This window comes from Ciconia boyciana, chromosome 5, assembly GCF_034638445.1.
Source record: "Ciconia boyciana chromosome 5, ASM3463844v1, whole genome shotgun sequence".
NCBI classification, from domain to species: Eukaryota; Metazoa; Chordata; class Aves; order Ciconiiformes; family Ciconiidae; genus Ciconia; species Ciconia boyciana.
The window spans coordinates 34,221,061-34,246,859 of NC_132938.1; the positions used below are offsets into that span (position 1 = coordinate 34,221,061).

At 41.9% G+C, this 25,799-nt stretch overlaps 1 protein-coding gene across 1 annotated transcript; it reads left to right on the forward strand.

The window, feature by feature from the left end:
- Positions 1–1,725: 1,725 nt before the first annotated feature.
- PDGFRL (platelet derived growth factor receptor like) lies at positions 1,726–24,640 on the forward strand. Its single transcript, XM_072862219.1, has 6 exons — positions 1,726–1,990; positions 9,151–9,445; positions 17,158–17,309; positions 18,757–19,050; positions 19,363–19,502; positions 23,879–24,640. The coding sequence occupies exons 1-6, from the start codon at positions 1,936–1,938 to the stop codon at positions 24,065–24,067; spliced, it is 1,125 nt and encodes a 374-aa protein (XP_072718320.1). The 5' UTR covers positions 1,726–1,935; the 3' UTR covers positions 24,068–24,640.
- Positions 24,641–25,799: the final 1,159 nt, after the last annotated feature.

A 25,799-nucleotide genomic window follows, 5' to 3' on the forward strand; every position in this document is an offset into this window, starting at 1 on the left:
GATCATTGGCCTACCCTGTGTATGAAAGGAAAAGGGAAATTTGACCTAGGAAGGCACATAAGAATTGCAACTAGCAGTTTTGCAGATGAGAGAAAAAACCCCACTCTTCAGCAGCAGCAGGAGCTGTGAATATTTCCAATGCAAATTTGCGGTTTATATTACACAACTGTTCTGAGTTATCTCCGAGATTCATTTCCTCTAAAACAAAGACTGGTAACCTTTTCAGAATATAATACTTGGTGGTAATCTAACTGTTTAAAGGGGGAAATAATCTTTTAAAATACCATGTAGCAACAAAAACACCATTTTTCTTAATCTGTTACAGGAAATGGACAAAATGTTTAGGGTATGCTGATGTATACTCAGGTCATTGCATAAAACCTCTAAGACGTTCTAGGCAGAACTGTAATAGGGCTGTAAAATGAAAAAGAAATAATGAAATTTCATCATTTTACTCCGCACCTGGGCCCTGCTGGCTGCTTTACCACTAACCAGATAGCCCAGGGTGAAGTATCAGAGCAGGCTCAGGGAAGTAGGCCTCTGAACTCTACATGCGTATGTATTCATGAGGGCAGGGGAGCATTATGTATATCCCTTCTAATTTTTTTTTTAATGGATGCAGACAAAGCCTAGACTTCCTTTAAAATCTGTACATCCTCTGCTTCCACATTTACTCTGGCCCTGGAGCTGTGGCCAGGGACACCATTCCCGATTCACACTGAACTGTGATCTTGTCTACTATGGGGTCTGCCTGTGACCTTTGACAGCCATTATTTTTCTTCCTCCCAGTCCAGTGTCTTCACTTTGCCCTGCATCTACCTTTGTGGCCCCTCCAGTCATATTTTCCCCTCCCTTCTCCTCCAAGAAAACCCTCAGATTTCAAGAAACAGCTTTTGACAGCTCGGTGTGGGCATAAACATACACGCAGTAAATGTTAAGTTTGCTACGTTCATCTCTTAGCCATGAAGAGATACCTGCACCTTCTCAATGTGCTTCACACAGGCATCGGTCATACACGAAGACTGTGTCATGGACTATGCAGCCCCAAATAGCAAGACATAGATACTTCCCCTGTTCTTCCACTGTGAGGCAGCTTTTCCTGAGCAGGCTTTTGGGAACCTCTTTGCTGTGGCAGGCTAGACTGAGTGCAATAGTTTGACTGAAAAATGTACTTTTGGTGTCTTAGGCCAACACTGATCTGTGCCTGACATCCATCCATAGGGTTACCTGTGATATATAACCTGTACGGCTCTCACACTCTGCTCTGCTCCCTGCTCCCCTCTGCGGATCCAGCTGCAGGCCCAAAGGCAACCAACAGCTTGCGCCCGTGCAAAGCCACGGATGGCAAAGGGCTGCTGGCACCGACGAGCTAATTCAAGTAATAAACTTCCACAGGGGTCCCTGAGGCCGAGCTTATTTGGGATGCAGCTCTGTTCCTGCTCTGAACACGGAGTCCTGTGTGACTGTGCTGGGCCCGTGCTGCCTGGGGCAGCCATGGCCGGGGGGGACCCTGTCACCGTCCTCAACCGCCCGGTGAGGGGCTGCGGAGGAGACGGAGCTCAGAGCCCTGAGCCGCAGCGGAAGGAGTTCAGGCTGGACACAAGGAGCCGAAGCCTTCCCCGTGTGCTCCCTGAAGCGCCGCAGCAGGTGCCCTGCCCGGCAGGGGCGACCCGCCGCGGACCCCGCCCCGCCGGGCCCGCCCGCGGGGCGTCGCGGGCCGTTCCCCTCAGCGAAGAAGCGTGCGTGGCGGCGGGAGCGGCCCCTGCGGCACCACGGCCACGACGCGCCTTCCCCCGGCGGGCAGCCCCGGGCAGGGAGCCCCGGCGCCGGCCGGCTCCTCCCCGTGCCGCGGCCCGCCGAGGCGCCGCGGGGCCGCCCCCCGCCGCCGTCGCCGCGTCTGCCGCGCCTCAGCCCAGCGTCCCGGCCGCTCCCGCCATGCGGCTCTGGGTGCTCCTCAGCCTGCTGCTGCTGCAGGAAACGCTGCCGCACGGTGAGCCGCGACCCCCGCCGCGCTCAGCTCCGCCGCCCCGCCGGGTTCCCCCACTTTGCGAGCCGCCCCGGGCTTTCCTTACCGCTGGGCCGCCTCCCCCGCCCTCAGCGCGGCCGCCCCTGCCCCGCGAAGCCGGCGGCGGGTGCCCGCGGCCGCCCCCCACTGCCCCCCGCCGTGACAGCCCCCGGGGCAGGGCCGGGAGCCATCCCGGGGGCGGCGGCGGGGCTCCCGTCCTGCTGGGCAGAGGCGGAGGGAAGGCGGCTTGCTCTCTTGGTCTGCGGCCAGCGAGCCGCCGAGGCTTTGCGCCGGAGACCGAAAATGTGGTTTCATCCCATCCTGGGGTTTCGGGGAGAGGCGTTTGCGGCAACGCCAGCTGCCAGCTGTCGAGCGGGGTCGACGTTTAAGTCCGCGCTTAAATCCCCGTGCCGCGGCCGGAGGAGGGTCAGTGCTGGACGTGGGGCTCGGGTTAAAAAAAAAAAAATCCTTCACCCTGAATGCTGTTGAAAGAAGTTTTCTGGGGAGGCTGTAGAGTCTTCAGCCTTTGGGATAGTCGGAGCTCGACTGGACAAGGCTCTGAGCAACTGAACGGGGTGGGAAGGGACTTTGAGAAGTCCTTTCCAGCCCAGTTTTTCTTACGACTCCGTGCAAACGAGTTGCACTCTGGACCAGTGTGGTGCAGGAGAGGATTTCTGCTGAAAGATCTGTTTTGCGGGTGTGCACTACCACATCAAGAAAAGTGTTTTCTATTTGAGAAATAGGCAATAAAAACACAGAACGAGAAACGAGTTGTATCTTGGGCAAAAGATTTCCCAGGCCTATGTTTTTCTTAGTTTGTCTAGTTTATACTGAGGTTTGACTGGGTGCTGCACGCTATGTCATCCATAAGTTTAGCTGTGGGAGAAAGTAACCTGGCATATTTAATAACGTATTTAATAACATATTTAATAACATATTTAATTCCTTGTCTAGAGCTAGAGGTGTAAGTCCTAATGTAGACACTGTGATTTCAAAATAGCCTTCCTAATTTAGCTTATATTAGTTTATCAACAGTGAAATATGTCCCTCCAGATTGTCCGTATGAGTGCTGATGTGTCACCCTGTATTGTCCGTAGGAGTGTTTGGCTGATTAACTTTTCCTTCGAAGTACCACAAGCAGAGATGTGTCCACCCTGTTCTGTTACATCAGTTGTGATCACAAAGACTCTTCTCTCTCATCTTAATCCTGATGGTTAAGAATTATTCTTTATGGTAACCTCACACGATTTATTTTTTTTCAAGGAAGAATTCATCAGTATTAATGAGAGTTGAAAGGTCTCTGATGCTGCCAAGATGTGCATGTGGCTGTAGGAGATGTCTCAAGTCTAAACTGGATGCTTTTTAGCATTATGTGACTAACAGCCATTTGGGGATTGTTGTGTGTGCAACATCTGTGAGAACAAGGAACAGACAAACATTAAAGGGTAGGGTGAGACAAATACTATGAACCAGGAGCAAAAGTGCTGCGTGGTGTGTTTCTGTGACGTATCAAGGCATAGTCTCCTGCTGCGGCATGATGACTTAGTAGGGATCCTGAATGTACTGTTGCAGGGGAAATGAGTACAGTGCATCTTAGAACTGATATTAGGAGCTGATCAGAGGTAGAAAGGAGGAGTTTTCTCAATTAATATTTTTCTACTAGGTCTTAATTTTTTTTTTTTTTAATAAGTGCTTTTGCTGGATTAAAACAATGAGGGCTCTGTGCATAAATCTAGTGAGAAGGTAAAGTATCCCAAACATGGCATATTCATGTACTTGCATAAATGGGCTAGTTGAGTTTGTTCCCTTCCCTGGGAAAGTCTTGCAGGTTGGGTAAGGAAATGGGGGAATTTGTGTGGTGGGTTCTGTGTTCCTGGAGGGATTTGATTGTGTGTCCTCTTTATCTTAGGTGATAGACTACTGTACCAGTTAATTAAGTTATTTGGCATACAGATACTTGGTTCAGTGATGAGAGAAGGCAGGTTTGTGAGGTGCAGAAGTGGTGGCATCAGTAGATACCTGGACAGACTTATAGGGAATGTTGGGGAGGAGCATGGTCACAGCTTGCTCAGAAACTCACCTCTTGGGGAGGTGCAGCAGAGAGGCAAAACTAGGTTTTCTGTGTAGATAGATAAAAGCTCCGCTAATGGTGTTTCCTGAAATGCCCCTGCTGTCACCTGCAGGGAGATACAAGGTCAGACAGACAAGAGTCTCACTGTGTAGCTGGGAGTGTGGTATAGGAGGAAAGTGTTCAGGCTCACTGGGAACTACAGAAACGTGGAACAGAGGGAGCTTGTACAGAGAGGAAAAACTTCATCTAGAGAAAATCAAAACCAGGCTTCTGGCACTTAAAACTGAAAAGCTTTCATAGGGGAGTCTTTAACAGTTTCTTAAAGGCAGAGTGTCAGGTGTCAAGAGCATACAGTTTGGGATGATGCATTTCCTTGGGGTGAGGTTTTAAGAACCATGTGCCTTCGAACAAGTGTCGGGATTGAGGTTGCCAGAAGGTAGTGGAAATGGCAAAGAGTATCTTGAACAAATAGTCCTATTTCAGTAGGGTCTGGGGAGGTGGGGAAGAAAAGGGTGGCTGGACCAAAGCTTGTGTGCTTCTACAGTCAAATCTCGAAAGTACAACAAGGAACTGGAACAGCTGGTTTGAAATGGGAATGCTTATCCAAAAGACTTGTCAGGCCTGTCAGTGGGACCTTCTAACACTAGGGCACAAGTTACACAGGAAAGATGGAATAGCTCAGTCCAAAGGAGAAGTGGCAGTATGTGTTGAAGAAAGCTTTGGTGTCAAATCTGGTTGCTGGTGGGGTTTGTCAGTAAAAGTCAAAGTCACCTGGACTGAAATAGCAGCCCTGTAGAGAACAACCAGCCTGTTGTGATGGAGGGAACGACTGCTTTGTTAAGGAAAATCAGAGGGGCAGCAAGGAGTGGATAGAAAAGCAAAAGGCAGAATTACTTACCCCCGCGTAGGCTGGATCACACACATTGGGGTGTGATGCCGAGTGCAATTGTTTAGATGCCACAAATGATGACTTCTTAGTGCAGCTACTCAGAGAACCCCCAAGAAAAGCAGTAGTTCTTGACCTGATCTGGAGCAGTGCTCAGGTAATTGGATTCAGATGTTGCTTTAGAACAGCCAGACTGTAGTTTTAATATTCTTGAAGGAATAATAAAAGCCAAAGAAACAACTGATGTGTTTAATTTCAGAAGGGGGAATTACATAAGATGAGGAGGCTCATTAGCTCACATATGGGTTAAGTATAAAAACCAGAATAAGGCAGACAAAAAGAGTTTGAGAAACAGCTTGCAAAAGGGATAAAACCAGCCATAAATCCTCTTCTTCTGATGTGCTGGGGTGTGGCAGGGACAGATCGCCACAAACTTTGTAAGGCTGGTAGGAATGGGGGATAAGAAAGAATACCTACACAAAGTAAAACTTAAATTTAAAACTTAATTATTTGTGCGCTCCCATGTTCGATCTGGAGGTGCTTAGGGAGGTTTTAATGGAAAATGGTGACATGATAAGCATATCAGAAACTTTGAGTGCAGTATCCTACTGAGCACTGTAATAGCAGGCTCCAAGACAGAATCTTACGCTATGGCGAGAAGCATTAGAGGACATGTCTCACTAATATGCCAAAAGAATTGGTGTTAGAGAAAATCAACAATGATGTGAACAGTGTTTAAGTGCCATGATTTGATGAAACACATCTGACACTTAAAAGAAATTTGAATCTGAAATCGCTGAAGTCTTAACTCGGTTGCATAACCTATCACATAACTATTTCTTTTGAGGGAAGTAGAAATATGCCAATATTTTAAGATTTTTGAGGGAGGTACAGGCAGAAAGCCAGATCTCTGTATTCTGTAAATTGAACTCGTGAATAAATAGGCATGAATTACAGAAGAGTCAAGAAGAGTCAGTATGGCTTTGTATGGCTGCCTTTTTTTTTTTTTCCCTTCAGAAGTGTGTTTTGTTTTGCAGATCTGCAAAAGTTCTCTGAAGGACTTTATAATGTGTCCATGGATGAGTTAGTTGGTTTGATGTACTTGGATTCCCAAAGGCTTTTGATAAGCCTGTCCATGGGAACCAAGGTGCTGTGAGACAAAGGAAGACCGCTTATGGAGTAATAACTAACAGAAAACAAAGAGTAGGAATTAATCTTCAGTTTTTGCAATATGGGCATAGAATTGTTTTTATCCAGTTGAATTTCACAGCAGTCTTGTAAGGCACATTCTTTTCAGCATATTTATTAATCTGCTAAAACAAAAGAAAAGAAAACTGGCAGTAAAGAGTTGCAGAAGAATCTCTCAGTTTTGAAAGACTCGGCAGTGAAAGTAGGACTTTAAATTCTGTGTTGGTAGATGCAAAGTAACACAAATGATTCTAACTTCATATACACATTGATGGCTTTCCACTTAGGAATTTCTAACCAATAATTCCTACTTAGGAAAGTGATCTTGGAATTACACTTGATTATTCTAGAGAAAGTTAGCTCCTAATACTGCTTTCTTGAAAAACAATGAGCTATTTAGACAGGAAAGAAGACACCACTAATAGGTACAACTGTGATTTGACCATATCTTGAACCTGGTGTACAGTCTGCTTTTGTCTTCTTTCCAGTACCCAAATGTGATGTAACTGACCTGTTGTAAGATACCTATCCTTTACAAGGAACAATTAAATAGAGTAGGACTCATCAGTCTGGAAAGGATATGTTTGAAGGACACTTAAGTTCTGTAAAAGTACAAGAGCCGCAGAGAAAGTTGTTGGAGAAACAATGGATATTTATTCACTTAATACAAAAACTAGGAGGCATCTGATATTTATGTATAGTTTGTATAGTTTTGAAAATTGACCAGACAAATTAATGAAGGAAAAAATCCACCAAGGGCAACAAAACAATGGCAACTATTGTTCATGGATCCCTTGAGCTAAAGGTTCTTGGCAGCTAGGAGACTAGTATCAAAGGAGCAGAGATGGTTGCCTTGTTCCCTGGTTGACCTCTGACACTGGGTGGTGTCAGTGCGAAGACGTTGGCTAGTAGACCTTTGGCCTGACCCACTGTAGACTTTCTAATGTAGTGCAGGGGAAAAGTGCTCCTGCACCAACTGTTTGCCCCTGTAATATATGCACTGTGTCACTCGCTTGGTTAATGTGCTCTGAGTAACTAGAAAAACCCTACTTCATGGTCTTCCCTGGGAGGCAGCAACCGCTTCTTTGAAATTCTCCTTTGTTATCATCATTCCCCCAAGTTTGTCAATTTTGCATGGCCAGTGGCATCGCAGGTGTGAAGAAAAATTGGAAGAAGCATAAATATTTGTTTCACTCTCCCTTCCAGAAACTATAAAATGTTACTCTTTACCTTAAAATGTCATGATCTTTGTAAGGCATTTCTATTTGATCTCTTCAGTTTGTAGCTCACTTTAAGGTGATAAGGCATCTTTGCAATCAACTTCACCAATGCTCATAATGTAGAACTGGGAAAAATGTTTGTGTGGCGGGGGAGGGATGTACCTCAGTAACTGGATGTATGCCTCTCAAAAAAAATTATTCTTATTGCATAAGAGTCCAAAAGAATTCAAAATGCATTGGGCAAACTAAGACAACTGCAGCATTGCTGTCTTCCAGTTTATTTTCCAGTTGGTATGAGACCAGAAGGCAAATGCTCCTATACAGGCAACCTTACTCTCCATGCTGAGATCACCGAGTCACAGAATGGCTGAGGTTGGAAGAGACTTCTTGGGATCATCTGATCCAACCCCATGCTCAAGCAGGGCCACCTAGAGCAGGTTGCCTAGGACTGTCTCCAGTCGGGTTTTGAATATCGCCATGGATGGATACTCCACAACCTCTCTAGGCAACCTGTGCCAGTGCTTGACCACCCTTGCAGTAAAAAGCGTTTTCTTACGTTCAGATTGACTTTATTGTTTTTTAGATTTGTGCTCACAAGGCCCTGTGCTATTTAAAAGAGACATGGTGTACATCAGCCTGGACTTAGAGAAGTGGAAGGCTGAAGCAGTGCAGGGTGTCCAGCTGGGGTATGAGGAACATCACGGGAGCCATTAGTGGCAGGAGTCTGGAAGTGCTGCTGTTCATACTGCAGCCAGTACCAGTTTTAATTCATGCTAACTCAGTATACAGCAGGGCTATTTTTAATTCCAGAGGGAGCTTGTTGATCGATTTGTACAATAAAATACCTGGGCATTTTCATGTGGAAAAGCCGTGTTCAATGTGAATTAGCTGTCAGGCACAGTTAGTGGTTTTTTTGGTGTTTGGGGACAGCAGTTTTAGGCTCATCTCACAAAAGATCTGTGCTTCCTCTTGTCAGTTATAGTGAGAATATCTTGATTTTTTTTTTTTTGTTTGTTTGAGACATCTCACTTTTCCTTTTCCTTTCCATTTCCTTTGCTTTGTTTTTAAAGGCAGCTGGGCATCCCTGTTGTCTCTAGCAGGTAATGAAATCTCTTACTATTTGCCTCTAAATAGGGTTCCGTTTTCATCTGGACTGTCAAAATACATGGCTGTTACAGAGAAGTGATGAATTAAATACTACCTTCAAGTGACTTAAGTGCCATTTGTATTTTCACAGTACTTACTGTAAAAGAAGAAAACTGCATCACTATCAGTATTTTATAAATCGTCATGAAGTTCCACACTTGCCGGTTTTTCTTCATGTGTCTCTTATGGTAACATGGTGTGTGAAAAGGTTATGCAGAATTGATGGGTATGTGACATCCTTACGAAGACGGAGAACTTGTGTAGCATTGCGTACTAAATGGCAATGACATGAGGTAGAAATTACAAAAGTAACTGGAGGTAGAACTGCTGTATTTCTTTCCCTTCCCATTTGTAAAGTTCTCATACCTTACATATTTGTCTGTTTGTGTGACCTATAAGTATAGATTTTCCACATGTTGTTGAAAGCTCTCTTTTTCCCCACTTTTCCCCAGGAAAATGGGTCATGCCAGAGACTTCGAAAACTTATGGAAATTAACTGACTCATTTTTACTCCTTTATAGGAAGAACAAAACTTCAGTTATTCTCTGTGATAATAAGGAAGATTTTTTTTGCAAAAAGACTATATAACCTTTTTCTAATCAGTAACATTGCCTTCTTTTCTTTATTTTACTAGTTACTGGACAGCCTGCAAAAAGTAAGCGTCCAAAAGAGCCTGGGGAAAACAAAATTAAGCCTGTCAACAAAAAAGTAAAACCCAAAACCCCCAAAATGAAGGAGAGGGAATCTGCTGACTCCTCTTTGAAGTCCCAGTCCATACTGACACAGGTGATGGATAAAGGTCGTTTCCAGAAACTAGCTGCCACTTTAAGCCTATCTGCAGGACAAAGCATAGAACTGCGATGTAAGGGGAGTAATGTTATTTGGAACTATCCTTCATACTTAGACACCTTTAAAGACTCCAGACTCAGGTAAGCTATTTTTCATTTTTTGGGGAAAAAAAAATCTAGAACTTTTTTTTACTACCACTTTCAATACCATTGGGGTTTTTTTGTTTGTTTGTTTACATTTTTACAGTCAAGATGTTCCACCTAGTGGTTTCTAATGTCAACAAAAAAGCATGAGCATCTTTCAGTCGTCACCAATTACTGCCCTCTGATTTGCACTGTGGTATAGTCTTGTAGCATGTGAACTGGATTTCCTTCAGATGAATGTGAAATTGAAGATGCGGTCCAGCAGGACATCAGTGTGCTCCAGCCACTAAGAGGGAAGCACATTAGAGCTAATCCAAAGTAAAACTCTCAAAATGTGTGAGTGTGGTTGTCACGTACTCACTACCAACTCCGTTGCTCTGCAGAGACCTGCTCATGGTGGGCTATACTGGTTATTAATGTAGGTACCACCTGAGACGCTAAGATTAATTTCCTGAAGAGGCTCAAACCCACATCTCTCAACTGGCAAAAAAATACACCAACTGCCATGCTAAGGAGCAAGTGAGAGTAGTCTTTACTTTTTCAGTCAAAGTTACCTTTGTGTGCAAAAGGGAATTCCAAGGTTTGTGGTGTGGCAGAGTTTAATGCTGAGGATAGTCACCTTAGGTTTAGGAAGGCTTTTTCTTTCATCTAGTGATATCTTAATGGAAACTGCATAAATAGTTGTTAGAGCAGGAAGGGGAACTGAGGACTCTACCTTTCTCTGCCCCACCAGATGAGTGTCCTGTTGGTCTAAACGTCTTTTCCAAAACCCTATACATTTGTTTGCCTTCCCGGTTTTTGAGCATAGCACACATAGCTAAATGTAGATTAAATGTAGTAATTTAGTTCTGTATTTGAAAGAGGAGGGGCATATAAGGAGCTGAAGGATGTCTTCCACAGGCATTTTTTTGCCGTGAGTAGTGTTTGTTTTCACTGGCTGTTTTATGGACACTTACATGTCTATGAAAGATAAGTAGTGAGGAGACTGTGGAGCACTGTGAACAATGCCCTAAGAAAGAGCTGTAAGGAGCTTTTCTTGGATTATTAGGTGAGAGAGGCACAGAGGTATGAGCAAAGGTATCAACTCCTATTGTCCTTTTGTCCCTAAATTAAGTACAAGTGTGTATGCTCTCTGTAAATAACTGAGGTTATCTGAATCTCTGTGTTCCATTTCACTTATTTACAGGTATGACGCTACCTTAAAATCCCTCCCAGTTAATTAGTATTTCACATATATTCTTCTCCTTTCCACTTCTCTTTTCAAAGAGGAGTGTTGAAGATTGGCAGTTATACACTGTGATCTCTAGCATATCCTTCTGAAATTTGTGAACCCGTTCTTCTCTGAGTGTATATTTTCTTGTCCCCTGACAGCTGAGGAGTTCAAGAACTACACTGGCTGAATAAACCTCTGTAGGTAGTGCAAGGCTTCTGTCATAGTAAGTCACAGCAGCAAGCCTATTTCTGCGGAGAGCTTATCCCAGCAATATCTCTCAAAGGATCTTGTGGCCGATTTAAATAATTACTGCTTTTTCTTTTGCAAGGAATAATGTTTTATCTGGATTTATTCCAGTAGGTGGCGTTTATCAGCTGTAATACAGACCTGGCCTTCCAGCCAGCCAAAGCTGAATGTGCAAAGTAATATCAACAGGGAGTGCATGTGTGTGTGGTGGTGTTCGTCGTTTTCAAGTGTATCTTATGTTTTGTGCATTTGCAAATAGGTTGCTGGCATGATTTGGTCCTGTAGGCCTCCAGGTCATGTTATCTGAGTATTAGCATCTGACATTGAAGAAGGCAAGGCAAGTATTCACAGTTTTTGGAGAGGAATCTGAATGCTTTTTCATTATTTGTTTGACTGTCTATTCCTCTCTTACAAAATTAAGTACTTTTCTAGTGATGCACATGGGACAAAATACAAGAATTTAAGGTAGTTTGGGGAAAAAAAGATATGCGTTTCCTAATTGTGTAGTTTGGCATTTTGTAGTTTGAAGTAGTTTGGCATTCTGTTGCCTCAGCAATTTACCTTTCTGTTCTCACTCAAGATCACAGTATTTGTAATATTTTAACCACATAACAAAAATTAATAATGTCACACAAAATAAATGCTATAAAACATTTTGGCTGGGTGGGTATAACTTGCCTAAGTGTTTATTTTCTTTTAGAAGCATGTTAGGCTTATATTTAAGGGTCTATATTGAAATATGATGATCTTTGCTTTAGAAAAATTATTTTGAAATAAATTATTGAAGCAGCAAGGCTGAGTTAGACTGAATCAACAATTTTAAATGTAAGCAGAAGGTCCTATAATTAACTAGAGAAATTGAAAACATAGATTAGTAGCACACTTCAGAGTCACAGAATAGTAATAATTTAATGGAGACATTGACCACAGAATCTTGTGCAGTTATATTTTCATCACATTTTTAGCATGACTTTGGTAATTATCTCAAGATCTTTGCTGTAGTGCTAATAGATCCATATGAAGCAAAGTCTGCTTTATAGAATGTGAAATACGAAATTTATATTCTGTGTTTTTAGAATGCTTTGATTGAATTTAAATGGAAATATCAAAAAGATGGTATGTTATTTAGTTAGCTCAGTTGGTAGTGTTTGTAAGTGAACTGTCAGCAGAAAAGGTTATTAACAATGTTATCATCTTTCAAGAGGAGCTTAGATCTTCCTTGCTGCGTACAAAAGACGGTGCACCAAGCACCAACTACAATAGTCAAACTTTAAAAGTTTACAAATATATTACACTCATTATTTTAAAACAAAATGCTGAATATAGGGCAAAGGGGGGAAAATCAGAAAAATTATTAGCAAATAACCTGCAGCAAAAATTGTTTAATCGTCTAGATAGATATATGTTCACTATCTTCTAACATTTTTTGAGTGCTTAAAGACCAAGTATAAGGTAGTCCCTTCATTACCAATTAGTGAGGTGTGGAGTGAAAATGGAGCTAATTAACTGGGCTGGGCTTTTCTACCTTGGATTTCCATGCTGGTCTTGCCGGAGTTGGGGCACTGTTGCAAACCAGAGTTGGCGGCAGCAGCAGGGGGGAAGTGGTTGGGGTCTGAGGAGGTAATGTAAAGTGAAGAAGGAGCAGGTTGCCGGGCCGGAGGATAAGTGAGGAGGAGGGGCAATGGCGATGAGGTCCATGCAATTTCTGGGGACCAATGACTACCATTCTTTTGTTCATTTGTATGTCCCTACAGCAACAGATGCTCAGGCATCCAATTCCAGTTTTTTCTTTAAATAATAGGAGGGACGTACAAATTCAACTGCTCTGGTGGGAATTTTAACAATAAGCAAGGTGTTGTACATCTCCTGGGAACTGCTAACATCCTCTAACTCTAGCTGCTACAAGAGGAAGCTTTAAGGACCGTGGCATCTAACAGAATTGCAATTATGGGAGGCAGAAGAGACCTTAAGGTGAGGGCATTTGTAGCTCAGCTGGTCAGAGGGTTTGTTAACAGCAGAGGTCCAGGGCAGGAGCTGACGCTGAAGATGCATGCTCACTGCATTCTGTTTCTTGTCTGCAGTTCTGGGAGAAGAGGGTGTTTTGGTTTGCAACTAGTTAAATTTAGCATCCACGTAATGTATTTCCTATGGGTGGCTGCAAAAAGAAGTGGGGATAAAAGCCAGATGTTTTGTCTCCATGCCATGCTTATCATATTTTTAACTCACCCATATGGTAAGGAGAATACAGTAGCCTGGAGGACAATATTACTTTTCTAAGAAGGAAGAGATTGTAATTAGAAAAGCCATTTCCGTAGTATTAGTGGCTATGCTTTCTTTGAGTTTGTCTTTGTAGGTATACTTTACAACCTGGTAAATAAAATATTTTTGCTTGCTGTACTAGAGAGTCTCAGTTTTTAATAGGTCTGTAGCTGTTAACACATGCTAAAATTATCATATGGGGGGAGGGAAAGATGCTGAGTGAGAGGAGGAAGAGGACTCTTTGGCTGTTTCTTGTCGAGCCAGAGGAGAAATCCTCTCTTTCCACTATCCTAACTGGAGTAAATAACAGTACCCACTGAAATTATTTACTTGGCTTTAGAGACTGTAGCATGCAATGCAACTCTGGGGAGAAAGCTAGAATCATGCAAACTTGGCTCCTGAGTTAAGGACGCACACCAGCTTGCTTCAGGACTAGCTTATTATCTATAATGCTCTCTTGCCTTGTGCAGCATAAATACACCCTGCATATAACTTTTTGTCTGAAAATTTTGTGTACTGGCTGAACTGGCCAAAAATCTTGGCGGTGTTAACGGTCAAAGGTAGCTCGGGCACCTCCAGAACAGAAGGGCTGGAATGCTGTTCTGTAAGACTGTGCATAACAAATTAATGACTGTAGGCTCACCCAGAAACTGGATCTACAACGTATGAGAAGGATCAAAAAATGAGAGGGATGAAAGAAAAATAAGGGCAAGCACATTTTCCCTTTCTTATGCTTTGTAGCAAAAACTGCTCTAGATGAAGGCAGTCTAACTTCACTGAAGTAATTCTCTGCCTGACTTGGAGCATGGGTCTCTCACTTGCCGAAGACCAGCTGTCTTTATCACAGAACTTAATCTGATAAATAAACTCACATGAAATGGAACTGCTCCAGTGGAAGAAGCTGGGGCAAAGAGCTGGACATGCATCACATGCACATTTTTGTGTGCGGGGGGTGTATGGACAGGAGCACTCTCACAAGTATTGAGGAGCCTGTATGCTGTAGAGGGCAAAATTAGACTGCTTTCAGTGAATGCAGGCTCCTGCTGGCTTAGTGGGATGTCGGTTGTGCTCATGTGTATAACTGAATTTCATTTTGTTCCATGTGCTCTGAAGTCTGAAAGCTAGGGATTTTTTTCTTGTGTTAAACAGTAAGACGTTATGTTCCTCTCCTAGTGAGCTTGTATTTGAGATAAGCTCTCTTTTGTCAGTGTGAATGCAGCTGCTTGAGAAGAGTTTGCTAGATGCTCTTTGAGTGATGCTATGTACACTGTCTTTTCATATCTTTTTTTTTTTTAGCTTCTAAACTTGGCATAGTTTTTCTGGCAAAGATCTTTTGAACTTCAAATAACTAAAGCTTAATGAGGTGAATGTATGGAATAAGATTTTGGAGTAGTTCTCTAGTTTCTTTAAACAGCCTTGAAATGTTTGTATATACAACATTTTTTCTTTGTGATATGTAGAGCACAGCAAAGTTTTGGCTTTTAAGTCAGATTTCCCAGCATCTAAAATACCAATGAAATAAAAGTTATCCTGGAAATATTGGTCATCTGCTGGATTTACCATTTATAATTTACTTTATATGGCCTGTTTTGTCTGCTTAATATGGTCATGTCACAAGTTTCAACACTTCCACTCTCAGTTGCCAGGTTTTGTTAGCGCATGTGTGTGGATGACTACCTCGCTAGGCTATTTCCATTGATTACTAGATAGCTTGTTCTCAGTTAAGTAGAACACGCTGTACAATAATTAATTAACTCTGACCTTATTTTTCTGTCTGTTGGGATTTCGAGCTATAGTTCAGTGTCTGCAGTAACAGTTGGAGGCAAAAACGTTCTGGCATAATGGTTTCTCTGTAATGTTGACATTTAGTACTGGATACTTGCAGAACATTTTATGCTGATGTAGTCATGTAGCCTATGAAATGTGAACTGTGAAACTAAATAATAATAATATAAGAATAATACAGACTAGGACATGTTTTGGACTTCTCTTTCTTCCTGTTGGGTATGATACACAACAGGATCTCTTGCACAAATAGGAATCTCTCAAAGCTTATCCAGAAACTGAAGATAATTTATAATGTAAGGTAGTGTATATATTAAAAATGAAAATGCTACTACTCCATAATTACATGATTCAAAAAAGTGGAATCAGACTAGGTCTTGTAGGACAAGCACATTAGTGGGTAGGAAACATGATTTGCCCGTTTCTTTAGGCAGGCCCCAAAACTTCCCTGTGGTGGATGAGTGTACTAATGGTGTCTGAGGGCTTTAATGGAAAAGATAATTCTCAGTTAGCCCTGTTTGGGTTGTGTATTTGGTGTGTTTTTAATTTCTAAGCTACTGGCCTTGGGTGGAGGCCGAATGTTGGGTTACATGACCCGTTGCTTATGATTGCTGGTAGTAGTGCAAACTGCTAGCAGAACACCTAGGGAGTCAGAAATTTTGGGAAGTGCCTGTAGCTGGAAGTAGTGGCCTCTCTGTTTAAGCAGTTGTTCTGCATGGAGACGTGAGCAAAACAGAGCATTTAGAGCATACAGTACAGTCAGGCATGTCTATAGTACTGCTGTTACACAGTGACAAGGTGTTTTAGAGGACAAGAATTTCCTCAAAGTGTGCTAATCCCAGAAGTAAATTATTCAGTCAGGCATCTGCCTTACAAAATAACTGCCACATTAATACGAAGAAATAGGAGGATGATAAATATTCAGAGAACCCACAGTTCTCTGAATAAGAGTATGGGAGCTGTTCAGGCTCCTGACTTGATTAGAACAGAAATGACCTTGTAACTCGATGTATTGCAAAGGAAAGTGGGAAACCTTTGTGTTCTGGATGTGCTACCATGTAAAGGCAGGTGGTTGAAAACATTTTTAAGGGTCAGAGCAGCAGTGGAGAGCATCAGTACTTCCACACGCCTGTCCTGACAGGGTTCCCTGAGAACTGGTACTGTTGGACCATTGCTTTTGCAATCCATCAAAAGGCAACACAGCAGACTGCCAACTATAACACCATCTGTCTGCAAGAAAGAGCCAGGAAAGCAAACTTAAAATAAAAAAAGAACAAGATGAGATTGTAGCTGCTGAATTTTATAGATAGGACCTTTGACCCTTAGGAACATTGTCAGTATCTACATATATATCTACATATTTATAAATATTTGCACATTTACAAATGTCAATCCACTGAGAGATGTATCTGGGAAATTCAGGAGAAGGACAAAAAAGCAAATCAAGTCTGAAATAATCACACAGACTGAATTTTATGTAGTTACGTGATGACACTGCCAGTTCACCTCCAGCAGTTCTCAGGGTCATGCTCTGAAAATAGCCGAGGGGTGATGAGGAAACTCCAGTGAGAGGATGCCAGTGAGGTGGCTTAGCGCAGAGGAGTAGGCAATGCAAAATGACTTACTTGCAGAACAAATCCAAGCTGAGACAGAAGCTCTTTATGATGGTGTTTGCAAGTGGAAACTTGGACAGTATGTTAAAGATAGGAAAGCGTTCACAGTGAAAGCAGGCATAAATCATCAAACAAACTCTTATTAAAGTACCTGCTACTTACTACTCCTGAATTATCTTTGTTGTATACTATTGAAGCAGTGCTACAGTTAATGATATCAAAAAAGGACTGAGATGCATGCAGGTTGACTTGGAGCATGAAAATATGGGATATACATGGACAAACTGAGTCAAAACATAGATGAACATATTGTCTACAGCAGTCACAGCCCAGTTGCAGAATGGGGACTGAAAGGAATCCAAGAATGAACTGTACAAGACGAAAGCTTGCAAGCATTCGCGTGTAGTTGAAATCAATAGAAATACTCATGTAAGCAGGTCTTTGCTGGAGCAAAAGGGGACAACATAGCTCTGAAAGCGAAAGGTAGGTCAGTTGCAGAGTAGGAATAAAAAAAAAAGTAGAAGTGAACTGACAGAAATGTACAAGGAAATACATCTGTACTTGTCTGTGCCTTTTGTTTTTCTTCTCCCCAGTATAAAGCAGCTTGACAGGTATGGTCAGCTGATCCTTGCAAACTCCACTGCAGCAGACACAGGTGAATATAGCTGCTGGCTTCAGCTGTGCAATGGTAACAAATGCACAAAGGATGAGACTAAAACAGGTTCAACGTACATCTTTTTCACAGGTAATTAACTCACTGGGGTATTATTAATGGAAATATATTTGCTAGTAAGACAGGAATAAAGCTACATCAGCAATTTCACTGTCAAGATTTTTCTTCCACAATTTAAATCTTTTTTAGTGGATGTTAAGTAAGACAGTGCTGGTGAGCAGAAAATTACTTGCTTAGTGTGATTTATGAGTCCATTTTCCCTATGGATTATGCTAAATGTTTACCCAAAATAACACATAATGCAATGGAAAGCAAATACCTTCGAAAATACTAACACGCATTCTGAGGATCTTCTACAAAATGAATAAAAAATGTTTAATTTTTGAAAATGTGTCTGGATAAAGAAAATAAATCTGTGCAGAAGATTCATTTTGTCATGGCATTCAGATGACTGCATGGACTCTTCCCCCCACCCCCTTTCAGTTAGCTGCATTGCCTTGACAGTCTTGACCTCATTGATCTTGGTAAGGCCACAATTTCTCCCAAGAGTCTATACAGCATGTTGAGAGGCAAAACACTCTTAAATACATGTGTTGTCCCACAGAGCTTGAGTTTGACTGTAGTCCTAACACTGCATGGATAGGGTCATAGTAGGTAACTGTGCACAGTTTACTGCTACTTGGTACAACAGAGCTGAAATCAAATGGTTAATTCGTTCTTCTCATGGAAAGCATTCTGAATGGTAAAACAACCTTTGCTGCCTGATTAGAGCTAAAGCATTCTTGGCTAGCAAATATTTCAGTACGAAATGCTAAGATAGGATTGTTTGTGATATATTTTGGAGGTAGATTAGACCATGAGGCTGTGCAGAAGCCGTTTATCAGAAGTGCTTAATGTTCTGAGGATACATTCCTTTAGAAAGGCTGGAATAAACTTGTCAGTCAAGTTATTATGTAAATGCTTGTGCTAGAAAGAGGAATTTCAGCTTTATATTTCTAAGCAGCATGCCAAATATGGAAATACTCTTTAACTGTCATTCTAAAAGCACTAAATATTTCAGTTACTTAGAGCAGCAAATCAAACATTTTGCCTAAAATCATATGTATAAAAAGGCTGTAGCTCCAAAGAATATCTCTTTCTAGTTGGTGGGTGGGTGGGTTTTTTACGTGTGTTACCTGTTAAAAGTGGGCGAGTGAACAGAATTAGATCCAGATGAGTATTTGGAAACTTATTAAAAAGGAATTCCAGAGATTTTCTTAAGATTAAAAAAATCTGATTACAGTGAAGAATACTTTGTTTTTCTTTTTGATTTAATGTTTTTAATGCAAGCTATGTAAATATATACTCACAGGTTAGAAAAGTTTTTTTTTTCTTTTGTGTGTGCGTATTTAAAGCAAAACGCTTTGAGTTAATTTTTAATGTTGCTCATAGCTATTTTCTCTTGTCATATGTACTTTCTCTTCTTTCTGTTAAACTAAGATGTAAATATTATTCTAACTATATCAACTCTTCTGCACAGATAAAGAGGAACTTTTTGTACCTACTCCCAGTTATTTTGAGATTGTCTATCTGAACCCAGATAAACCTGCAGTCATACCATGCCGTGTTACTACTCCTTCAGCAAAAGTAACTCTACACAGGGAATTTCCAGCAGAAGAAATTGAAACAGATGGAACTGATATTATTTATGATGTGAAGAAGGGTTTTGTCTACCAGCACCCTACTTCTGATCATAAAGGTATTGTCTACTGCAAAGCAGAGTCACAGGGAGCACCTCAGATTTCCATCAAGTATCACCTACTGTATGTGGAAGGTAAGGTGCAGTTTTCTGTATGCTTACACCTTTGTTTCTTTTGCTGACACCGTTTAGAAAACAATTCAGAAAAAAACAAAATTAAAATAAGTAATGTAATCACAGAGTTTTAAAATCTTGATCAAAAGTATATGTGATAAAACTTCATAGGTTAAATTCTGGCAATTTCCCAGTGTAGAGGGGAAAGGTGCAGGTGCACATCACTTACCTGTTGCGTTAAGCAAACTGAGGCAAAAATTGACTCTTAAGTTTTATCAGTGTATTTAACTTTAGAAACTAATTTTCTGTTTCCAAACACTGTCTTTCTGTCAGTTCCCAAGGGCCCACCCTCAACCACAATTGCGGCATCATCCAATAGAGCAGACCTCAGTGACAGCGTTCATGTAATCTGCACAGTCCTTGGGGAGCCAGATGTAGATGTGAACTTCAGGTGGCAGTACCCAGGACAAGAGGTAAGAGATGTATGCCCTGGCTGAAATGGACTGTTCTTCATAAAGGCAATGCTTTGAAAGCCAGTGTCTAGATTTGGAGTAAAGATTCTTTCAGATTGTGGTGTCTGCCTCTTGCTAGCTCAGGCATGCTGGCAGGAGGAGGCAGCACATCCCTTTTGAACTTCAGCCCATCTTTCCCTGAGAGCCTAGAAGTAGCACAGGAATGAAGCTGGAGAGCTCTACCCATGTTAGCAAAACTCAAGCTCAGCAAAGTTCACTCCTCCCTCAGGTTTCCATTGCAGAGACACTTGGCCTCTGGCAGCATTTACAAAGAAAAGCCTCAGACAGGGTCAAAGCTAGCCAGCGTCAGGAGGCTATTCTAGGGCAAGCCACAAAGCCTCACTGATGCCTCTGCATTTGATATCCCTTCCATCTCCATGGCTCAGGCACATGAATCATCCCAGCACAGGATCTTTTAGCTTAATTGTTGCCCACAGAAATCTGCTTCTGCCCAGCCTCATCTGAAAGAATCCACCAGAAACATCCAGTGAATCTTAGAACTTTGTTGGTCCTTTGTCTTGCACAAAATAAGGTGTATCTGACTAGCATCACTGATGGTCCCCTCTCTTCTCCCTGTACGCGCCCTGACCAGTTACAGTAGGGACTTGTTTCTTGACCAGCCTCATCTCTACTGCTATTTATCCTAAGCAGGCTAGGAGCAAAGGAAGGACTTCTGGAAGATGGAACCCTTCACCAGAGGAAAGGGATCCTCTAGGACCTGAGGGTTTGCATTGCAGCCCTCCTGGTGCTGGGTTGTCAAAGGGCAATGCAGAACTTGCTAATAGGATACTTGTATCAGCATAGAATTAAGTAATTTAACAGCAGAGGTAATTGCTTAAGTGAATGGTTGGAGTTCAGTGCTTACTAGGCTTGAGAAAATTCAAATCTAAAGCCCCAGAACTTTGCTGTAGCCATCAAGATAGAGACTGTAACACTCTGCTGTCATGGGAAGGTGCGTGCCTTTTCAGGGGAAAAAATAGTGAGAGAGCAAGTGAGCCCAAAAGGGATTTGAACTGCTGGTGAGGGCACTGGGCATGTAGAACCAGGTTTCTAGTCCTTGCTTAGATGTTAGTTCGTTCTTTCTCTTCCCCTGCTCCCCTCCACCTCTTTTTTTTTTTTTTTTTTTTTTTTGCTGCTGCTTGTCATAAATTTTCCTGCTGAGACTATTGAAGTCTGAGAGTTTGTGAGCAATTACCGACTTCCCTACCCTGTCCTGGCTGTTAAACGAGGGCAGCCTCAACTGCATTTGGTGACGGGCTTGGTGCTGATGGCATGAATTAGGTCATCTCAAGAGTGACTACTGGATGGAGCACAGGAAGAGTTTGGCAGAATTCCTGTTTCTGGTGTCCATTTGAAGTTAGGAAGGAAAGGGGCAGATGTCTAAATGAGCACAGAAACTTGCAGCTGTCAGTGAAGTAAAAAGTAAAATGCTAGGGAAAACTGAAGTGCCTCCAAGTTTGGGGAGCTGCAGAGCAATAATGTTTTTTGAGTTAAATGCCCAATGTCTTCCTCTGAATTTAGCTCTTAGCATTACTTTTTGTGAGATGCATCAACAAATAGCAGTGTCTCTGTCCTTCAAGGTGGGGCTTTAACTCTGACAGTCTTATAACGATTCACTCTCTTGGGTGGGGAAGAGCAGAAATGCCCCTGCTGATCACATTAGCTTTGTTGATTGATATGGTTTTCCCTTTTTTTGTGCGTGAGGGTTTTTTTTTTTTAGCTTCCCTTGATATCTGTTTATTGGACTGTAGTAACTGGCTATACAAACCCCCATTTAATGTCTTTTGTAACTAACTGTAATTATGAAGAACAAACAACTGAAGGAATTAAATTCTAGACTCAGCCTGGTCTTCCAAAACTCTGTATCTTACTAGTGTCCACCCCTTGCTACTTTTACATCTTTCACGGCTGAATGGCTGCCCAAGCCTGGTTGCTGGCTGTTCTTGGCCCAGGTGCTTCCAGTGGTCTTACAGCACCTGATGCAGTGCTGGCATGTGCACTACAGTTACGCCTCTCTAGCACTGACTGAATATAAACAGCTAAACACATGCAAATTATCTCCCTTGTTTGCTGCGGATTCTGCGGCTGCAGTGCAGGGCACATGCACTGTCAGCAGAGGACTACACCCTCGCACTGCACCCACCTACGGGGGCTGAGCAAGAGACTTTGGCCGGTGGCCTGCATCTGCCCTGGAAAGGCCTGATGTGCTTATCCACTGGAGTAAACAGTCTCAGCTCCAGCTGTGCCTGGGGATAGGGAGGGAAGAGTTGTGTTTGGGCTTCTGCCCCAACAAAATGATTAAGTAAATGTCAGAGTAGCAGCACTGTATGCTTGTTGGAGACTTAACATTTAGTAAGGAAGTATTCACATACTGCAAAGGAAAAAGGGAGGGGTGGAGGGAGAAGAGAGAGGACCAGCAGTGATGCTGGTCAGATACACCTGCTTTTGTGCAAGAAAAAGGACTAGCAAAGTTCTAAGATTCACTGGATGTTTCCATTCATTGCTGCTGCTTTCAGTGCATGGAGATCAGTGATAGTTTTTGTTCCCCCCCACCACCCCACCCAGCACCTGGGCTGTCACCTACCACTTGATCCCTGAGCAGAAGCAGCACTTTAATCCCTGCTTGCTCCTAGGTACATTGCATTGGAGAGCCCCACATCTCATCTCTGTCGTCACTAACCTCTCCCCCTTACGTTTTTTCACTCGGTTGGTTTTTTGTGTTTTTTTTTTCCCTTGCCACTCCCTGACAATTGCATTTGCTCATTCACCTGCTGTGAATGCATACTGATCCACCCCTTAATACGATTCCCTGAAACTAGCTTCAAAGCAGAAGGCAATTAGTTTGAGAAAAACTGTGCTAGGAGGAGCCTGACCAGGCAAATAGCATCTGCCTTACATGGCCTTTACCTTCACTTTCAGTAGGGTCAGGGAAGTTCCACTTGCTATATTTAAGAACTAACTTAGGCTTGAATTATGTGTGTGGTAGTACTTGATTGTAGGTAGCACTTGATTTTCAGGCTGGGAACAGGAGATAGTGCTCTGCTAGGTAGAGCTCTGCTAAGTGGCTTGATTCCTTCTAAAGGGTTAAGAATTTCTAGATGAGATTACCAGTTTTTCAAAGAAGTTCTTGCTAGCTGTAAATGCCTGCCAGTTCCTAGGCATTCCCTGACTGCACTGTGACTCATCCCTAAGCTTCAAGAAGACTGGCAGCTTCTTCTGTGCTGGTCATTTTGCAAGTGCGAGATTGTAGCTTTGGCTCTAGATAAGTGTCTAACATCCTTTTGCTACTATTAGCTTAAGCCTTGTAGCATTCATATTGATAAATGGCTAATCCATCTATTTCATGAAGCAAGAGGAGGTGGTTTCCAAGCAGAAACCTCTCTCTCTTACCAGTTTTATCCAGATTATTGGTGTAGCACAAGCCAACATGATTAAAGCTGTTGACTAGCGTGATGGATTTTGGAAAGAAAGAGACTGCCTTACTCTATCTTTGGGCTAGTTTCTCTCATCCAGTCCTTTGCAAACTTCTGAGGTGCCAGGGAGTGTGACCTGATAAACCATCCATCAGGGAATTCTCTTACAGAGGAGAAGAAAAAAAAAAGCCTGTTATAAAGATAACGACAAAAAAACCTAAAAAGCATCTTTTGAAGCATCCTTATTTGTATTTTTGGCTTTGAAGTTACATGCACATTTTGGAAAGCATAATGTGAGGATTAATTTAGAAGCATTTGTGAATTGTTACTGTTTGCTTGTGTGTTATCTAATACAGTGTTTCTGAAACTAGAGAAGGAGGAATTAGTTTGCAGCACATGATTTAAAGCTATTCTCCATGCTAAAAGAGAACTAGGTAAAGCTTGGTCAACTAACTCATGCCACTGCTGCCTTCCTTTTTGAGACGTGCTGGAAGTCTGAAGAGAAGCTCACACATCTGTCCTGACATCTTGCCCAAGATCTCTCACCTATTTCATCAAGTACCCAAATGTGACCTTAGTAAGTGGCCCACAACTGCAACCGAGTTCATTCATATACTCCAGGCAGAGCTTTGGCGGCCCATCGCTAATCTAAAGCTACACAGTACCTGCATGTAGAGTGGAAGAGCCATTGTATTATCCTTATTTGGCATAACTTACTGGTACGTCAGTACTTAATGCAGGAATGTTGCTGCGACTGCCAGACACCTTCAGTTTCCTCACTTAAGGCTGACTTTTGGAGACAGGCTCCTACTATCTGACCTCGTGCTTCAGGGTTTGAGAGGGGAGTGTCACTAAATACACTTTGCAGAATCATGTATTTTCTTGTGTGGGTGAGGTTTTGGTTTTTTTTTTTTTTTTAAACAGTCCGAGAAGCCTGCGATTATCCAAAGCTTCTGGAGATTGATAAACAGAGGAACTGGACATACCACAAGAATCTCAAAAAGCATTCTTCTTGTTGAGGATTTTGAAGCCAGAGATGCTGGAAACTACATTTGTATAGCTCAGAACCTACAAGGAGAAACAACAGTAGCTACTAAAGTTGACCTAAATTGATAGGAAAGGCTTCTGGACATAGAATGAACTGTATGTTATTTGACGTTATAGCCATTTACTTTCTTTATTAATGTTTAAATGAAGTTTTCTCTATCACTGTCTCTTCATACATCAATGCATTCCATATTCACTAGCTTGACAGACCAAAACAAGAGTTCCCTATGCCCAGCAGTAGTCAGTTGTGAGTTAATAAAACTACTATGAAGCATTAGGCTCAACATGCATAGGGCTTATTATATTTAGGAATAGGTGCTCTTGGGCTTTCCTTTGCATATGGTCGTCTTCCTCAAACTCTTTCATAAGGTTAACCTGCTGTATGGTTTGTGCCTGTTTTGTGTACATGAGAACTGAGAGGGTATTAAATATCCTCAAAAATCCACCAAGCAGGTGTATCTCTTCTGGTGCTCTGCAATTTTAAAGTTTAGAGTACTGTACATGTTTAAAACAAAGAAAAAAAAACAAAAAACCCCCATTGCTACAGAATTAGCCAATAGCAAATGTTTATTTTGCAAGAATAATTAAATTTCTGAACATTATGAAAATATAAACATGAGTTGCATATATATATGTGTGTGTGTGTTCATTTCGTATATGTATAAAGACAAACACACAAATAAAATTCTCACTCCTGGGGAACATTAATACTAAATGTATATTAAGGTGCTAGAGGATATCTCCACGGACTTGTAAGTGGTTGAATATGTTGGATTTTCCTTATGTTGTTGCATTCTTACAACCTTATAATATATAGCTTGCTTAAAGTTCACTCCTCAATAGATGTATGGTGTTATGTTTACTAAATTATGTAGCAAAATAAGGTAAAACTTGCATTTATTTACAAGGTATCATTTACAGAAGAAAAAAACCCCAAATGTAACATCAGAATAATGTTCGATTACACAGCTGAATCTCTTCCCAGGTTAATAACAAGTTCAACTCAATTGTATTAATTTACTTAGGAGAAAAGGACAGATGTTTCATTTACACAGAACTATAGCTGGATAAATAAGCAACTGCTTCTCTCACCCTGGGTTTAGTTACCAATACAAGGAAAGAGGCTTTCCAGAGAAAAGGTAAGAACTTGGTAACAACATTGTTGGACACTTTGGCAGTGTTTTTTCTTCCTAGCCTCAAGCACAGACTCGATGTTTTTTCTAGAACTTCCAATACAAATCTACTCAGTAGTGTAACTGTGTGACAAAAAAAAGGTCTTAATGTAAGCCATTTTATTTACAGGGCGTGTGAAAAACAGCTTATTCTGAGCATACGAGGAACCAAACCAGGAACCGGTCCCTTGCTTGCACACTTCAATGTCTCAGCCTGCATTTGACTACAATTCCTAAAGCTTTCTTCTGGTGAAGGCTTGAAGTAAGCCCTTTGCTCCAGACAGTTCAAACCTGTGAGCAGATGTGTACAGTACGGTTTTGAGTAGTGGTATCTAGTGAGTACTAAGGGAAAAATGGCACCTTCTCAAGCATGTCATTAACCTGATTGTTAGTGTAGCTAATGAAAACATTAAACAACCTTGCTGAAAGTTTTTTCATCAGCATGCAGGAACCTAAAACAATGTAACTGATATGATAACTATCTATGGTAAAGTCTGAAATGGCTATGCATGTCTCATGAAATAGGCTTCATGCAGAACACTCCCCAGATGCCTGTAATATTGTTGGCCTCTGGAAACAAGGTAGCTACAAAAAAAAAAGCAAACCACCAAACCAAACTAAATATA